We start from the raw sequence: 17,925 nt of genomic DNA, 5'->3' as shown, positions 1-17,925 counted from the left end.
GAAGTTGCGTACTTACTTAGTTACAGAGTTAGGCTGGGGGAACTCCGCGGGGGCCTGTATGAAGTTGCGTACTTACTTAGTTACATAGTTAGGCTGGGGGAACTACGCGGGGGCCTGTATGAAGTTGCGTACTTACTTAGTTACAGAGTTAGGCTGGGCCAACTACGCGGGGGCCTGTATCAAGTTGCGTACTTACTTAGTTACAGAGTTAGGCTGGGGGAACTACGCGGGGGCCTGTGTCAAGTTGCGTACTTACTTAGTTACAGAGTTAGGCTGGGTACAACTAAGCGAGGCCTGTATCAAGTTGTGTACTTACTTAGTTACAGACATAGGCTGGGCCAACTACGCGGGGGCCTGTATCAAGTTGCGTACTTACTTAGTTACAGAGTTAGGCTGGGCCAACTACATGGGGGCCTGTGTGAAGTTGCGTACTTACTTAGTTACAGAGTTAGGCTTCGGGAACTACGCGGGGGCCTGTTTCAAGTTGCATACTTACTTAGTTACAGAGTTAGGCTAGGGGAACTACGCGGGGGCTTGTATCAAGTTGCGTACTTACTTAGTTACAGAGTTAGGCTGGGCCAACTACGCGGGGGCCTGTATGAAGTTGCGTACTTACTTAGTTACAGAGTTAGGCTGGGGGAACTACGCGGGGGCCTGTATGAAGTTGCGTACTTACTTAGTTACAGAGTTAGGCTGGGCCAACTACGCGGGGGCTTGTATCAAGTCGCGTACTTACTTAGTTACAGAGTTAGGCTGGGGGAACTACGCGGGGGCCTGTATGAAGTACGTACTTACTTAGTTACAGAGTTAGGCTGGGCCACCTACGCAGGGGCCTGTATCAAGTTGCGTACTTACTTAGTTACAGAGTTAGGCTGGGGGAACTACGCGGGGGCCTGTATGAAGTTGCGTACTTACTTAGTTACAGAGTTAGGCTAGGCCAACTACGCGGGGGCCTGTATCAAGTTGCGTACTTACTTAGTTACAGAGTTAGGCTGGGCAAACTACGCGGGGGCTTGTATCAAGTTGCGTACTTACTTAGTTACAGAGTTAGGCTAGGGGAACTACGCGGGGGCCTGTATGAAGTTGCGTACTTACTTAGTTACAGAGTTAGGCTTGGGGAACTACGCGGGGGCTTGTATGAAGTTGCGTACTTACTTAGTTACAGAGTTAGGCTTAGCCAACTACGCGGGGGCCTGTATCAAGTTGCGTACTTACTTAGTTACAGAGTTAGGCTGGGCCAACTACGCGGGGCCTGTATCAAGTTGCGTACTTACTTAGTTACAGAGTTAGGCTGGGCCAACTATGCGGGGGCCTGTATCAAGTTGCGTACTTACTTAGTTACAGAGTTAGGCCGGGGGAACTACGGGGGGGGGGGGGGGGCCTGTATCAAGTTGCGTACTTACTTAGTTACAGAGTTAGGCTGGGCCAACTACGCGGGGGCCTGTATCAAGTTGCGTACTTACTTAGTTACAGAGTTAGGCTGGTACAGCTAAGCGGGGGCCTGTATCAAGTTGCGTACTTACTTAGTTACAGAGTTAGGCTGGGCCAACTACGCGTGGGCCTGTATCAAGTTGCGTACTTACTTAGTTACAGAGTTAGGCTGGGCCAACTATGCGGGGGGCTGTATCAAGTTGCGTACTTACTTAGTTACAGAGTTAGGCTGGGCCAACTACACGGGGGCCTGTATCAAGTTGCGTACTTACTTAGTTACAGAGTTAGGCTGGGCCAACTACGCGGGGGCTTGTATCAAGTTGCGTACTTACTTAGTTACAGAGTTAGGCTGGGCCAAGTACGCGTGGGCCTGTATCAAGTTGCGTACTTACTTAGTTACAGAGTTAGGCTGGGCCAACTAAGCGGGGGCTGTATCAAGTTGCATACTTACTTAGTTACAGAGTTAGGCTGGGGGAACTATGCGGGGGCTTGTATGAAGTTGCGTACTTACTTAGTTACAGAGTTAGGCTTGGGGAACTACGCGGGGGCTTGTATAAAGTTGCGTACTTACTTAGTTACAGAGTTAGGCTGGGCCAACTACGCGGGGGCTGGTATCAAGTTGCGTACTTACTTAGTTACAGAGTTAGGCTGGGCCAACTACGCGGGGGCCTGTATCAAGTTGCGTACTTACTTAGTTACAGAGTTAGGCTGGGCCAACTACGCGGGGGCTTGTATCAAGTTGCGTACTTACTTAGTTACAGAGTAAGGCTGGGCCAACTACGCGGGGGCTTGTATGAAGTTGCGTACTTACTTAGTTACAGAGTTAGGCTGGGCCAACTACGCGTGGGCCTGTATCAAGTTGCGTACTTACTTAGTTACAGAGTTAGGCTGGGCCAACTAAGTGGGGGCCTGTATCAAGTTGCGTACTTACTTAGTTACAGAGTCAGGCTGGGCCAACTATGCGGGGGCCTGTATCAAGTTGCGTACTTACTTAGTTACAGAGTTAGGCTGGGCCAACTACGCGGGGGCTTGTATCAAGTTGCGTACTTACTTAGTTACAGAGTTAGGCTTGGGGAACTACGCGGGGGCTTGTATAAAGTTGCGTACTTACTTAGTTACAGAGTTAGGCTTAGCCAACTACGCGGGGGCCTGTATCAAGTTGCGTACTTACTTAGTTACAGAGTTAGGCTGGGGGAACTACGCAGGGGCTTGTATGAAGTTGCGTACTTACTTAGTTACAGAGTTAGGCTGAGCAACTACGCGGGGGCCTGTATCAAGTTGCGTACTTACTTAGTTACAGAGTTAGGCTGGGGGAACTACGCGGGGGCCTGTATGAAGTTGCGTACTTACTTAGTTACAGAGTTAGGCTGGCCAACTATGCGGAGCGGGGCCTGTATCAAGTTGCGTACTTACTTAGTTACAGAGATAGGCTGGGCCACTACCCGGGGCCTGTATCAAGTTGCGTACTTACTTAGTTACAGAGTTAGGCTAGGGGAACTACGTGGGGGCCTGTGTGAAGTTGCGTACTTACTTAGTTACAGAGTTAGGCTGGGCCAACTAGGGGGGGGGGGGGGTGTAAAGTTGCGTACTTACTTAGTTACAGAGTTAGGCTGGGGGAACTATGCGGGGGCTTGTATGAAGTTGCGTACTTACTTAGTTACAGAGTTAGGCTGGGTGAACTACGCGGGGGCCTGTACGAAGTTGCGTACTTACTTAGTTACAGAGTTAGGCTATGGGAACTACGCGGGGGTCTGTACGAAGTTGCGTACTTACTTAGTTACAGAGTTAGGCTGGGGGAACTACAGGGGGGGGGCATGTATCAAGTTGCGTACTTACTTAGTTACAGAGTTAGGCTGGGTGAACTACGCAGGGGCGTGTACGAAGTTGCGTACTTACTTAGTTACAAGAGTTAGGCTGGGTGAACTACGCGGGGGCATGTACGAAGTTGCGTACTTACTCAGTTACAGAGTTTTGCTGGGGGGAGTACGCGATTGCTTGTATGGTGACCTTATCATCGACCATAAAACCCTTCGACAAGGTTTGGGGCATAGTCATTTTGAACACAAAAGATTACGAACACAAAGGGGAAAGGCAATTACGCAACACTCAGTTTTATAGCCTGATTCTGTTAAAATGTTTACCCAGCAGTTGATGTGTTTGAGGATTAAAACTGTTGCTCAGGACGACTTATCAGGTGTGGCTGGGTTTTTGCGTGATTAAGTGATTAACTACTGAAAGAAAACTTGGAAGCGGGTGATAAATGATTACGTACTGAAAGAAAACCACAGAGGTGTTAATGCGAAAGACGACCTGAAAAAATACACACGACCTAATATCAATTGAGATAATATAAATAGTGCTATTATGTGCGTCGCCGACAGTAAGGGTGTTAGAAAAACGCAAGATGAACACGTGATTTTCATTCAAGCTCCTTAATGTGTAGCGAGTAACATCTCAAAGGTTTGCCTCCAAAGAAGACTAATTTGAAGACCACGATGGCTGCAGCACGTAATCGCTTCCATGTCATGTCTGAAGACGATATTAAGGAAAAAGTGTGTGGAAGAGCGCCGCAAAACACCAGAAGACCACACAAGCTGGAGTCTCCGCGTGAGGAATGAGTGGGCCGAGGCGAGAAATGCTACAGAGGTTTTGGGGAAGCAGCTACAAATTCCCATGGCAGACAATCTGGCAGAGTTTGGCGTTGATGATTTAGATGTGTTCCTGAGCCACTTTGTAATGGAGGTAAGAAAGAAAGAAAGTGAACCGTATGCTCCCGACTGTCTCAACTACCTAAGCGCAGGAACCGCAACTGTAACGCCAAGCAAACTACTCGAAGAAGTTCAAGAAACCTCGCGATTCACACTACCGTCATAAGAACTTCCAGTACAAGGACGTGATATTATCATCAGATTCGGATGTAAATTTTGAACTAAACTTTGATTTTCAGAGTTAGATGATTGATGATATATGGGTTACAAAAGGATTTCTTGACTCATTGACTGTCAGAGACTCAATTGCATGTTAACTGGACGGCTATAAGTCGGTCATCACCGGCTTGAAACACATAGTATTTTGTTCGCAATTTATCCATAGACCGTACGCTCTACGATTTATTGATAATAAAGAATGAAGATAACTTGATAACCTCCAAAGTTGTTATTTTTCATGTGTAGGTGTGTGAGTGGTTTATCCATGGTAAATTTTTCCCTGATTTCAAACGTGTCAATGTCATTGTGGTCTGATGGGCAAGTTACGTGGCCCGAAAACAAAACATTTAAAATCGTAAGCAGTGTGACACGAGTGATAAACGCAAGTTGTGATAAGTCGATGTCATGCGGTCTGATGGGAAAAATTAGGTTGCCTGAAAACAAAACATTTTAATCGTAAGCACTGTCTGACAGGAGTGATAAATACTAATCCTGGGTTCCTTGTTAGCTCGACGGCTATAAGTAGGTTATCGCCCGCTTGAAACGTAAAACAACTCGGCTCCGCCTCGTTGTTTACGTTTCAATCGGGCGATAACCTACACTTATACACAACTTGGCGGTGACGACACAGAACAAACAGTAAAAAGTAGTACACAAACTATTAAACGAAATGTACGAGAACAAACACATCGACCATGATACTTATAAGTATCTTGATCCAAAAACATAAATGTCCGTACTCCACAGTGGTGCTCATTGCCTACAATTCACAAACTGCCGCCTGAAAACTCAAAATTTGCAGGCAGACCAATAATCAGTGGCTACTCCAGTCCCATTTACAGAATTACAGAATTCCTGGATTACTTCATAAAACCACACGTTCAGCAACAACCAACATATATAAAAGATACAACAAATTTCATACCAGAAATAGAAAGACAAATGTCCCTTAACAAGCATTTCTCTTAACACTCGACGTGGTGTCAATGTACACAAAGACAATTCACAACGAAGCAATTCGGCTAGTCAGTGAAACACTAAACTCACAAACCTCGCATGAAACAAAATACAGCATCAAAAATGATCCACGGAAGAATTAATGGAAATGCTATCATTAATTCTCAAACACAACAGTTTTGAATTTAACAGGCAATTAATATTTCTGCCAAACCCGAGACTGCAGCATGGGATCAAACGCCTCACCGGAATAGCCAACATGACTTTTCATAATCGTAAATAACCACAACAACATTCATTTCTGGAAAAGATTCAGAGATGATACTTTGCTATCTTTCTCGGAACACAAACCGAACTCACAAACTTCATCCAAAAAATCAACACAATGCACCCAACATTTAAGTTGTCATTCGAAAGCTCAACACAAGAAATAACATTTATTGATGTAGTTGTTTTCAAAGGTGCAGATACTACAAAGAAAATATCCTCGACATCTAAACACATACAAAACCAACACACACATTCCAATTTGTACATAGAGAATCGTGTCACCCGACAGCAACTGTTAATGGCTTTATCAAACTTAAGGCAAAATCCTTAGATACGCTCGCACTTGTAACAACAATGACGACTTTACTAGAAAAGTCGCTTTCTTTACAAACAAACTACTCGATAGAGAATACAAAAACAACGAAATGACGAAATAACAGGAAAATAGACCAGATTATCCAAAATACACTAACAAACCGCACACTTACACGTAAAAAACAACAAACAAACTCATGTTCAGCACAACATACAGCCCACACATCAAAACAAAATATCTTAGGGGAAGTCATTTGAAAGATTGGGCTGAACTGGAGAAGGATTCAACACTAAGGAATGTATTCCTAGAATCACCAATCATTGCTTACAAGATAAACAAAAATCTAAAAGACACACTAGTCAAAACAAAATTTAGTTAGAAGTAAAAAAAATAGAACAAACAAACCGGACCATCAAACAGACTCACAACAAGACCCAAACATTGATATACTTGCCTCGCTACTCGAAGAGCAAGAACACTAAAATGCATTAAAATAAATTTTAACAAACACAAACTGAGGAAAGAATCTACACTGCGACTGATGAGAGACCACACTCGGGTTTCAAAACGCAAGCATCAAAGGGCCACTCTATGAAATAAGCTTTCCCCACACAAACAAAACATTACCGTACACACTAATGCAAATCCCTACATATATCCGAAACTAAACAAACATTATATGAACACAAACAATCGGATAAGAATGTAGGAACACATATCGAAAACGAATCAAACACAAATTCAAAAAAAAAACATTTTGGATAGTAAGGGGGGAGCCTCTTTCACATTTTTTGTGAAAACAATTTCGGGCAAAGGCTAGTTGTAATGGCGGCAGAAAGTGAACCGAAAGAACGTAGAAAACGCAAAAGAATGGTCGTACTAAAGCAAGTATATGGTCTTGAGTATATGTGCGATTCCGATGAAATAGTTAACAGGGGAAAATGGAAAATCGAATAAACGCTGGTAATGGAGTGCATTCACAGGAGAGTTAGCGCCAAATCGGAAATGAATGAAGAGGAAGTTGTAACACTTTATAACACAGTAGCTGAAAGTGACATTGCACGTAACGAGGGTGTAATAATATCGCAGAAATCCGAACCTTCTATCATGGGTAAATGAAGAGAAGTTAGTAATAGAGGGAAATATCCCCACATTTTGATATAAAGGGCGACGATGAAAATCTAGAATGTTTAATGAAAGTCATGCCTGTAGACCTAGCAAACTTTGTAAGTAAATGCTTTTTGTAAGAGAATGTTTAAGTATGTTTACGCTTATTTATTCATAACTTAAAGAACTGTATTACTCCAGTGTCTTGTAAGCCGTAGGGGCTGGGTGTGGCATTATATAAGTCCACACATGACACTTTAATAAATAAAGATAACATTAGATAACATAACAATAGAGAACGAAGTTTGCTCCGCATATTCGCCCGCCAATTAGCAGTTTCCATCGATGGTCAAAGGAAGGACACCTGATAAAAATGAGCCGGGCATATTGCTAACACGAACACAGACACACAGTGCTAACACGACCACACACACACACACACACACACACACACATGATACATAACATAACTTACAAACCCTGCCTATGGCATGTACCTGACGTGCAGGGTGGTAGGGCAACTAGTTAATAGACAACAAGAAACACTTACAAATGCGTAAACAGAAAAGTAGACTATGAATCAGACAAAACCATGGCAGTGAAAAGAAGATGAAATTTATGACAAAATGAATGAAGTGAGTGTGGTTCGTGGACGCAGATTTCAATGAAAATATTATCATAAAGTCGGGGTTTCACATCTAACATATATTTGAAGAAATGCGATTTGTTATGACATTGTAACATTATACCTTCGTATGTGTTTTGAGTAAAGAAATTGTGATGTTAAGGTTTTCAAATGCTACATTGTTCCCCAGCCTAACTCTGTAACTAAGTAAGTACGCAACTTGGTAGAGGGCCCGGCATTAGTTCCCCTAGCCTAACTCTCTAACCATGTAAGTACGCAACTTGATACGGGCCCCCGTGTAGTTCACCCAGCCCCCGCGTAGTTCACCCAGCCTAAGTCTATAACTAAGTAAGTCCGCAACTTGATACAGGCCCCGCGTAGTTCACCCAGCCTAACTCTGTAACTAAGTAAGTACGCAACTTCGTACAGGCCCCCGCGTAGTTCCCCTAGCCTAACTCTGTAACTAAGTAAGTACGCAACTTCATACAGGCCCCCGCGTAGTTCACCCAGCCTAACTCTGTAACTAAGTAAGTACGCAACTTGATACAGGCCCCCGCGTAGTTCCCCAAGCCTAACTCTGTAACTAAGTAAGTACGCAATTTGATACAGGCCCCAGTGTAGTTCACCCAGCCTAACTCTGTAACTAAGTAAGTACGCAACTTGATACAGGGCCCGCGTAGTTCCCCTAGCCTAACTCTGTAACTAAGTAAGTACGCAACTTGATACAGGCCCCCGCGTAGTTCACCCAGCCTAACTCTGTAACTAAGTAAGTACGCAACTTGATACAGGCCCACGCGTAGTTCACCCAGCCTAACTCTGTAACTAAGTAAGTACGCAACTTCATACAGGCCCACGCGTAGTTCACCCAGCCTAACTCTGTAACTAAGTAAGTACGCAACTTGATACAGGCCCCCGCATAGTTCCCGCAGCCTAACTCTGTAACTATGTAAGTACGCAACTTGGTACAGGCCGCCCGCGGAGTTCCCTTACTGTAACTCTGTAACTATATGTAAGTCCCCCCGACGTACACACTGGAATGTGTAGGACGCCCTACTGTGTAATAGTGTAACTTTAGTTGATACTTGACACAGATATACTGGAACTCCGCAAGGCCACTTGTAACTCCGTACACATGCATCTAATTAGCATGTCATTATCGGCTACATGGACTGTCTGCCGGCCACCAAGACTGTTTTAGGCACAGAGGACAATGGTAGTGGCAAATTTTAATCTTTTATCACAATACACAATCAGATCATATGTAAAATGCAGCTCCTGCAGCAAAGGTGCAATGCGATGTTTCAAGAGAGGGAGATAGTGAGGCACAAGGCTTATGGGATCGTGAAATCTATTTCCTTACATAATCTGTCACAGCTGTCTAAGTCTTCGTAAATCACACAACTGTTACAACGATTTTGCAATCAGGCTTGACAATACCACTAAAGACAGAACTTAACAGGGTATCATGCTATGTTTCTCAGTACACTCAAATGGAAAGCTGGTTTTCTATCATTTTTATGACTGATAGCTATTATGACTGACAGCTGATGATTTTGTGCATGTGGGAGGATTTTCATTAAAAAAGTTGTAACATATCCTTGACTGCCCCATCATAAATATTTGCCCTTAAAATTTTGTTGTGCTCTTAATAATCAACTCGTTGAGTGCTTTAATTTTTTCCGCTAAAATTTTAGTGCAACATTTTACTAATTTTTATGAATTGTTCTGACATTTTTTTGATAATTTTTGACCAAATGGACATCACGTTTCATTAGCTACAGTTTTTTATCAAAATTTTGGCAAAAATCTGAAAAAATTGACTGGGGTGTATTTACTAAAAGTGACAAAAATTGACTTTGGCGCTCAAAGGGTTAAAAACATATATAAGACGACAAGAATAAGATATATAGGCATATGTGTTTACGAGCATGTCAGTTTGTTTACTAGAGAGAACATTTCTACGAACTGACGGCATTTATGTAACTGCCTTACGAAAATGCCAGTTCAAGCTTTGTTCTACACTGTAGATATTCCAACGTTTCAAGAGGTAGCTCTATCCTACATGTACCTTCCCTCGTTCACTTAAACTAGTTACAGCTCATGTTTGAAACAGGATAAAACCATAGGTAGTAACTAAATTAAAGTGCAGTCACGCAGTATGTAGATTGTGATCCTTGAGAAAACCAATGATTACAGAAAAAAAACATAATATTTGTACAGAATTTCATACACCGTCTACCTTTCTTGAATGAAGTCTTTGCACTGTTTGGCGGACAATTCATAAAACGTACAATTGTAATACCTTCCTGTTTCATATCCTGTGTATTTTGGAATTCTCATTAAGTTTATGAATAGCTTTGACTTTTGATGTTTTCCTTACTTATATCCTAAACCCTTTTATATAACATGATGCCATAGACCGAGGAACTGTAAATGATTCATACAAACAAAAACATCAGAAAAAATACATCAGAATTTTACAGCTGATGGGGCTCTAAACAGCAATTTCTTGTCACGGTTAGCACATTGCTAGTCTACAGACAGCGAAAAATGGTCAAACAGATAAATGGTTGTTAGACAAAGTCCAATTCAACAACACTGATATAGACATGGCCAGAAATTAACTGGTCCAAGTTCAAAACAAATTAATATTCATTGTGTTATTCCAGTATTTGTTTAGAAGTAGACACAGCTATCATACAGCAGAAAATTCACAAAGTTGATTTCAATTCAATTACATCTGTATGATTGTGTAATTTCAAACTTTTATCAATAGCCAGTGTTAGGCCAGGAAGAAAAAATAAATTGTTCATCGGAATCGCCGCTTCTACTTTGGCATATTTGGAATTTTTTTTTTTGATCGCGGCAAATTCTTACTTCCGCATTACAAATATTTTTAGTACTGCCGCTGGTGGCGCCCTACACTGTGTCGGGTTTTCGCGGGCACGGGATTCTGAATGAGACTTCATTCGTGTTCGGACTTAGTTGACCGCCAACACGTTGTTGTTACGTCTGAATTAGGCAAATCACGACGCAAAGTGGGTCGATTTGGCCAGAAATTTGCTCGTTTGTAAAGGTTAGTACATGTCACATGAGTATTAATTTGATCGCCAACATTCGACGTGATGGCCAACAGTTAGTTCCAAAGACGCTATTCAGTGTTTGTCCTGATATTACGTTCGGCGATTTGTTCAACAAGATCATGACAGCAGATGGACGGTGCCCCGGACGGTGCATCCGATTGAATGAAAATTGCATCGAAAGTATAAAAAATTACGGCAATGACAAAACACATGGTTGCGTCGATGTTAAAGTACGATCTGAATGATGACTATATAACTTCACTTCGATCACAGTACAGTGTTGTTAGACCATTATCATGTAAAATGTGTATATATAGACAGTGGTAAAGAGGCCAAAACATGGGGCCAAAGTAAAATGAAAAAACTCAGATGCTAGGTCCCACCAGGACAATATTAAAGGACAATACTGAATTGTTGAATTTCAGTGATTTGCTGTACATTTCAGTTTTATTCTGAGAGAATGTTGAAATGCTCAGAATATGTTGTGCAAACACTAACTGTGAATGTAATGGCCTATGTTATTGTTGGGAAATATAGTATTGAATTCAGTTACCAGTATCAGTGTTTCTTGTCTGAGATATTTCTGGTAAAAAGGGAAACAATTATCTTGCCTTGTCTGCATCTGTGCAAAAATGCAACGCGTTTACCTTCGGTCTAAAAAAAAATTTAAAAAAAATTTTCGATCGCCGCTCCTGGGACTTGGTCCAAAAAATCCGATGAACAAGATTTTTTTTTCTCTGGCCTTATTATATCACACATAATTTGTGTTGTTTTATGTTGATGAGTACAAACCAGTCGCAGCAGCTGTAAGATTGGATTGTTAGAGTGAGATAGCAAAAGGTTGAGATTGCCTGTGACATCTGGCAAAACCAAACATGGGAGGACATGACATCATGTTATATTGTCATCATGACTGCCTGTCTATAACAGAATTTCAGGCAGACTGACAGTTCTGTGGTGAGTTCAATGACACAAAACAATGCTTGGACTGGATCATATAATTGATTTTTCAGTGGTAGCTGTGAGATAAGAGACTCTCAGGTGACTTGAAATTCTCTTTATTTGTCGTGGTTTGGACAACTCCCAAGTTTTTCCATCTCTCACGCACAGTGTGGTCAGTGTTGTTGATGGCATAATATCTAGCCTGCTAGTCTGAGTGTGTTTGATACAAAAATTAAGGCTCAAAGTTTCAAAGCAAAATGGCACATACTTGTACTATATGTGTAACATGTGCATATGCATGAGCATCTGTAACTTGGAAGTATATGCATGTGTGCAGTATATTGTGTGCATCTATATAAATGCAAATTCGCATTTATATCCTTTTATGACTGGTTATTTTGTAAAACACAGGTTCAAATGCTGTCTGAGATTTGAGATCTTTCAATATTCACTCAACTGTAGTTCCACAATATTTACAGTGAGGTAGAATGTATGCCATGGGGATAGATATTCAGTCTCTATAGTTTTCACAATCCTTTTCTGATCTCCTCATCTCATATGCGCTCATTCTGAAGCTCTACAGGGTAAATAACATTTTCACGTTCTACTTTTGGGAAAATATAAATTTTAGTTTTTCCAATAGAGTGTAACACATACACAGTAGCCATTTTGAATTTCAAGAATTAATGTATTTAAGGTAAATTATTTCTCATCTACAAAAATTGTCCGTAGTGACTTTTCATAGTTGAAAGTTTCCTTATGGAAAGTTTTAGCAAAATGTGCATACTACCTTTATCAATGGTGGTTTTTCTGTGTGACCTTGAATTACAAAACAGGAACAAGCTGTCTTCAAATCGCTTCTGAATGTTGAGTAACTGCACTCTTACCTGTTCACACGACTCTTAATATTGGAAGCTGTTCCGAATTCATCGGCTAACATCTTGGAAACTCGGGATATTTGATCCTTGGGAGGAATGATCAGGGATATCATACTTGTGCCGTTCCTGGGAAGCAAAGAATTAAATTGTGTAAAAAAGTTATAAAATTTGTGAGAGTTCAAGTATGACGACAGTATGTGTCTATGCACCTTTGTCAGGCTGCATTCCATCCATGAAAATCTTACGTAATATAAAATGCATTGCATAAGCCATCATACATTCATCTACCATGTTTGTGTTGATTGTTGGCATAGTCTAAAGTTTTCTGTATTCCAATGAACAAGTAAGACATGAACATCTGGGGGAAAAGCTGGGGCAGGCTAGTGAGGTCTCAAATTGAGGAAACACCAGTATGAGCCCTTTCACTTCCTTTTCTTAGGGGCAGGGGTGTTACGTGTACTTTCCTCAAAGTTCAGAGCTCAGAATGCCCTTAATTCTGTTCTTCAATTATTGATCATTTTCACTTCAAAGAATGTCACTGGGCTTTAATTTGATGTTCTCTTGTGATGACTGTTCATGTCAAAATCTACATCTGCACAGTAAGTTCACGGCAAATACAATGTAGGCGTTACTGATTTGAAAATTGCCCTGACGTGAATGACCTTCCTTGTAATGACGTCTATATATTATAACCACTGAAGCAACTATAACATTGAGGAAACACAGGAATTGTACAGTATTGTAGCGTGCCGGAGAAAGTGTGAATTCACTGTGATTGCTCCAACCTCCATTTTTTCATCATAATCGTTTTGGGTACCTATTTCTCTATTTCACAAATGCAGCTGACATAAATAGCATGAAAGGAAATCACCGTTTTTCGAGACAGTATGCCAGCGCTGTTGCCTGTGTTCAATTAAATGCACCATGCACTTTTTGTTGAGAGAATTAACTGGGAACAGTTTGGTTCTCACTTCGATTTTGGTTTCATTTTTGATATACACAGAACAGACACCACAAATCAAAAGTAGGAATAAATAAATAATAATGACATTATTTCATGCCATTTCCCAAAGTATGATCTCAGTCGTTTCAGCAGACAACTAATACATTTGAGGTTTTCCTTTGTTATAATTGTGAAAACTTTCCATATTTTGCTGCCATATGTTTATCATACCATACTTTAGTAATGGTTATATCTATTGCTCCCAATCTCAAACAGTCATGATAATGGCAACGTTAAAATTCATTCCTATATTTTTAATATTCTCCTGTCTTTGTAAATTGGATGTAACCTTGGACTTATTGAAGTGCACAAAAGTGGAAATAGATCTGATGCTACAACAATCAAAAAGACAACACGGTTTTCAGTATTTTTGAGGAACAATGCAACCTTAATTAGTGGAGACAGTCCAGGTGGAAAGAGTGAGTTGTCTTTTTTTGTTGCAATCTGTTGACTTGTCATTCTCTAGTCTACTTTGTACCCCATTGTTTTGTAGTCACCGAAAACCTACTGGAATGTTTTTGTTTTTGTGAAGCCGTACATTTACAGATGTGCAATTATGCCGTGACACATGTTGTACACAGAAGAGGGCTCAGGGCAGAAATAAGCACCTTTGCCAGACTAGCAACGGAGAGGCCAAGCTTCCGCGATATAAAAGGATACGTTCTCAATAAATCTGTAACAATATGTACTATTTTTATTCTATTTACAAAGAAACTGGTAAGACTGTACAATGGCAAATGTTAGGATAAAAATGATGTGGCTGGGTAAGAAGTAGACCACCTTCCCCCCGACTCCAACCGGCATTATAATGTAATATCATGGAGTCCCTTAGGTCCTGGGTCAAGATGGCAAGTACAAGAAACTGGAAACAAGGATCTTTGACAGATCATATTTACCATCCGGGAGGAAAGAGCTTTTTCCAGTCCATTACTCCTGATTACATGGTTTTAAATCAAATTTATCCCCACTTTTGCTAGACTTCCCTTCAAATGAAATTGCAGCTTTTATAAAAATTTTCCCTTTCCTATAGTTCACAAGCCCACATTCTGTGGATTATAACCCTTTTGCCAGTTCACAGGCAACATTCATTTACAAAAGTACACAAAAGCTTTAGTGAAATATGTAGTTATACGAAATGTGTAGAAAGCATTAAATTCAGCCAAGAAATTTTCAGTCTACAATAGCGTTTCTTTGCAGAATACTTGTAAAGGATGCAGAGTTGGTGAAAGCAAAGAAAGTAGAATGTGTTTGTGATAAACTCCTGTGACATGAGATGTGTGCAATAACGCATGTTGCCACTGGAATCCATATTTTCTGACTGACTAGCTCCACTTTACAGTTCCCTATCTCTACAAGCTGGGATCACGTCATGAACTATTAATATTCACAATTCCTGGCATCTGCATAATCCATCCAAAATCTGAAGCTAAGGCTTTTGTTATGAAGGGATTAGATGAAACTTTTGTTGTCCATTGTACGTGTATAATTTATATAGCAAAATCATTGTGCTTTCAAAAATAATAATCTCTAGCATTGCAAATACTGGGTATTTGGTGACTGAATGAGGCCCAAACTTTGTGATCTGCTGGAAAAACTAACCCATCATCATATTTTAAGGGGACAGCTATGTTTCATACTACCTTCATTACTTTTTGTCTTAGAAAAAAGCACTGTTGTTTTTTCTTCACCCAAAAGTATCTGCCCTGCAGGATGTTGAAACACAGTATTACACTTGCACGCATAGTCAAAATGTAAAATTGTGCATAATTAAGATGCCATGCTAGTCTTGACAAATAAATTCTAGTCTCGACTAATATTAATGTCTCAGCAATAACATTGTGCATTAATGAACTAAAGACATTACACTGTACGATGAGCTGCCTAGTTAGACACTGACCATGATTTTGGGGAACAGAACAGGAAAATCGTGTATTATACAGACTGAACAGAAGTCATATAAAATAAATCACAAGTTACAGCTTGTAAAGCTAATGGAGCTTATCTGTAAGTTTACACTATTGGGCTAAGCTCACCATCTTGATAATACAGAAACATGTTTTGTTTAAGAAGGGGTCAAGTGTCACCATGCTGACAAGAACTTCATGGAAAGAGTATCGTGCAGAAGTAAAGCAATTATGAAATGGGAGAAACAATATTTCCACCATTTCACAACTTCATGAAACAGTCGTGTATGGACACAAGCTGTAATGTCTATTTTTAGATGGGAGAACTCTGCCACAAGAGCTTTGGCTGTTGAACCAAAGATTACTGAGATGAAGTGCTTTTAGCTGAAAAACCAGACTGAAACTACTTATAAATCACAAATATGGAAGTTATTATGTTATTATGGTAAGAATGTATAGAAATTGAATTGTAAAAGTATCTGCTGACATAATCAATGCTGACAAGTCTATGCTGTTAAACAAACTATCTGAGTTTGTTTCAAGTGTCGTCATCAAAGCAAGTATTATCAAATAATTTCAACACAACCTAGAACTATACGGTGCATCCCATGTAAATGACAAACTAGTCTGACGATTGCTAAATGTGTGCAACTTACATTATACAATTGCTTTGTACTGTAGTTGAAGTAATTTGTATTATATATTATATATATATATATATATATATATATATATATATATATATATATATATATATATATATATATATATGTGTGTGTGTGTGTCTGTCTGTCTGTGTGTGTGTGCAGCCATAAACTTGCTTTTTGTGCTCACACATCAAACTAACAATATATAAAACACGTAATTTTTACAATGGTAGCGCACTGCTTGTTGTATTCACTTTTTCGAAGCAAATGTGAAAAAAGGGCTGGTGCAGCTGCATGTAGCCTAGATAGATTGATGCATGGGAGGATGAGCAAAAAACCTGTTTTAGGCCAAAATAACTACATTACTCACCATACTTTTGTAACACTATAAAATACATTGCCACGAAAACCTCTTGAGGTGTTTTGTTGATTATGTGTGCTTTCCACAACCACTTGGGAAGTTATTTGACATTCAGAAGCGTATGGCTATGGACACTGCATGTCCAACCATGAAAAATCCTTGACACTGTAACCCACTGTGCTGTATACAGCCTGGCCTTCATTGGCCTCGTTACGTCGATGGATGACGAAAATCAGTGATGCATGTGAGTACGTGTGTGTGTATCAATCTTTCTAAGGATCTTTAGGTAAAGTGCATGGGCTTGAATATTTTGACATGGTGACTAGATGATGACTAACAGAAACCGATACAGGTGTCAGTTGAAATTCTGACGCTGGAAGTCAACATTCGTCTCCTGGACTTTATTCTCTTTCTGATCCTCAGTACGAACGTATGACGATTACGTAGATAATTATAAGGTGAATTACTGTAAAAGTAAAGGTCGAATTGGTATTACTGCGATGGTGAGGTTTATTTCTTGAACTTGCTTTAACAAACCGCATTTACGGGGTTTACAATTTCACAACTAGGAAGCCATATGTGCGTTGTGATTAAAACACACGAGTACCAATACATGCGGTCAAACCGCGTTGTCACGTCGCGTATTCGCCGGTATGAATGGACTTACCCTCTCGCGGCTTCCAGACTCTTTATTAGTTTCTTGATCTTCCAGATTTCGACATTCCTGTCGGCGGCCGTTTCGTCGCCGCCTCCTCCGAACGAAGCACTCATTTCCGCAACCACTTGGCTGAGCTAAGAAGTTGAGACCGATCGGTATCAAACACGAGGGCAGATCGGAACGTGTCGTACAAGCCTTCGTCACAATGAAAAAAAATTCAATGTACAGCGTTGGCGCGAAACCAGCTCTACTTTCTTTTTACTCGGCACCAGTCCGCAACTTTGCCAGTCGGCGATCAGTCTACACTAAACTGACAACAACTCCACGACTATATAGTTGATAAGACGTAAAACAAAGGTTCTTGGCTCAAGTTTTGAGGAACACGCGATGCCCGCTGGATTGCACCTTATCCGGACATGTGATGAAACCGGAAATACGTCACGGGATAGGGTAATACAACTTTTAAATAGGGATGTCGGATGAGACATGAGCAGTTGAAAGTAATCGATGAATGTTCGTCTGAGGCCAAAGTGTGTCGTCCTTTTTAATAAAATTTTTAGTTTCAACTAGCTCTACGTTTTTGTTGATAAAGAAAAGCCATGACTGAAATTTGAAGGAGGATATCCACCCTCTTGCATTACTTTCACTAACCTCAATATAATAAATTGGTCGAGTCCCCTGTTTCTTAGAAGGTCGTTCTTGATTGGTCTTTACGAGGTCAATTTATGACGTACAGGAGATCACAGTACGCAAATGCGACTTCCCGTAATCGAAAACATATCAAAGATAAACATATTTTTTTCTTAGCCCCATGAA

The 17,925-nt window shown here is 40.6% G+C and overlaps 1 protein-coding gene across 1 annotated transcript in view; it reads right to left on the bottom strand.

Moving 5' to 3' along the window:
- LOC139120302 (eukaryotic peptide chain release factor subunit 1) overlaps positions 1 to 17,545 on the bottom strand; it is a 29,647-nt gene extending 12,102 nt beyond the window's left edge. Inside the window, exons 1-2 of the mRNA XM_070684630.1 lie at positions 17,119 to 17,545; positions 12,546 to 12,662 (exon numbers count right to left, since the gene is read on the bottom strand). Of these exons, the coding sequence (XP_070540731.1) occupies positions 12,546 to 12,662; positions 17,119 to 17,222 (221 nt within the window). The 5' untranslated portion in view covers positions 17,223 to 17,545. The remainder of the gene's footprint in view (positions 1 to 12,545; positions 12,663 to 17,118) is intronic.
- Positions 17,546 to 17,925: the final 380 nt, after the last annotated feature.

Source organism: Ptychodera flava, chromosome 20 (assembly GCF_041260155.1).
Source record: "Ptychodera flava strain L36383 chromosome 20, AS_Pfla_20210202, whole genome shotgun sequence".
NCBI classification, from domain to species: Eukaryota; Metazoa; Hemichordata; class Enteropneusta; family Ptychoderidae; genus Ptychodera; species Ptychodera flava.
The sequence above is the reverse complement of the archived record's forward strand: the minus strand, read 5'-3'. Positions and strand labels throughout refer to the sequence as shown.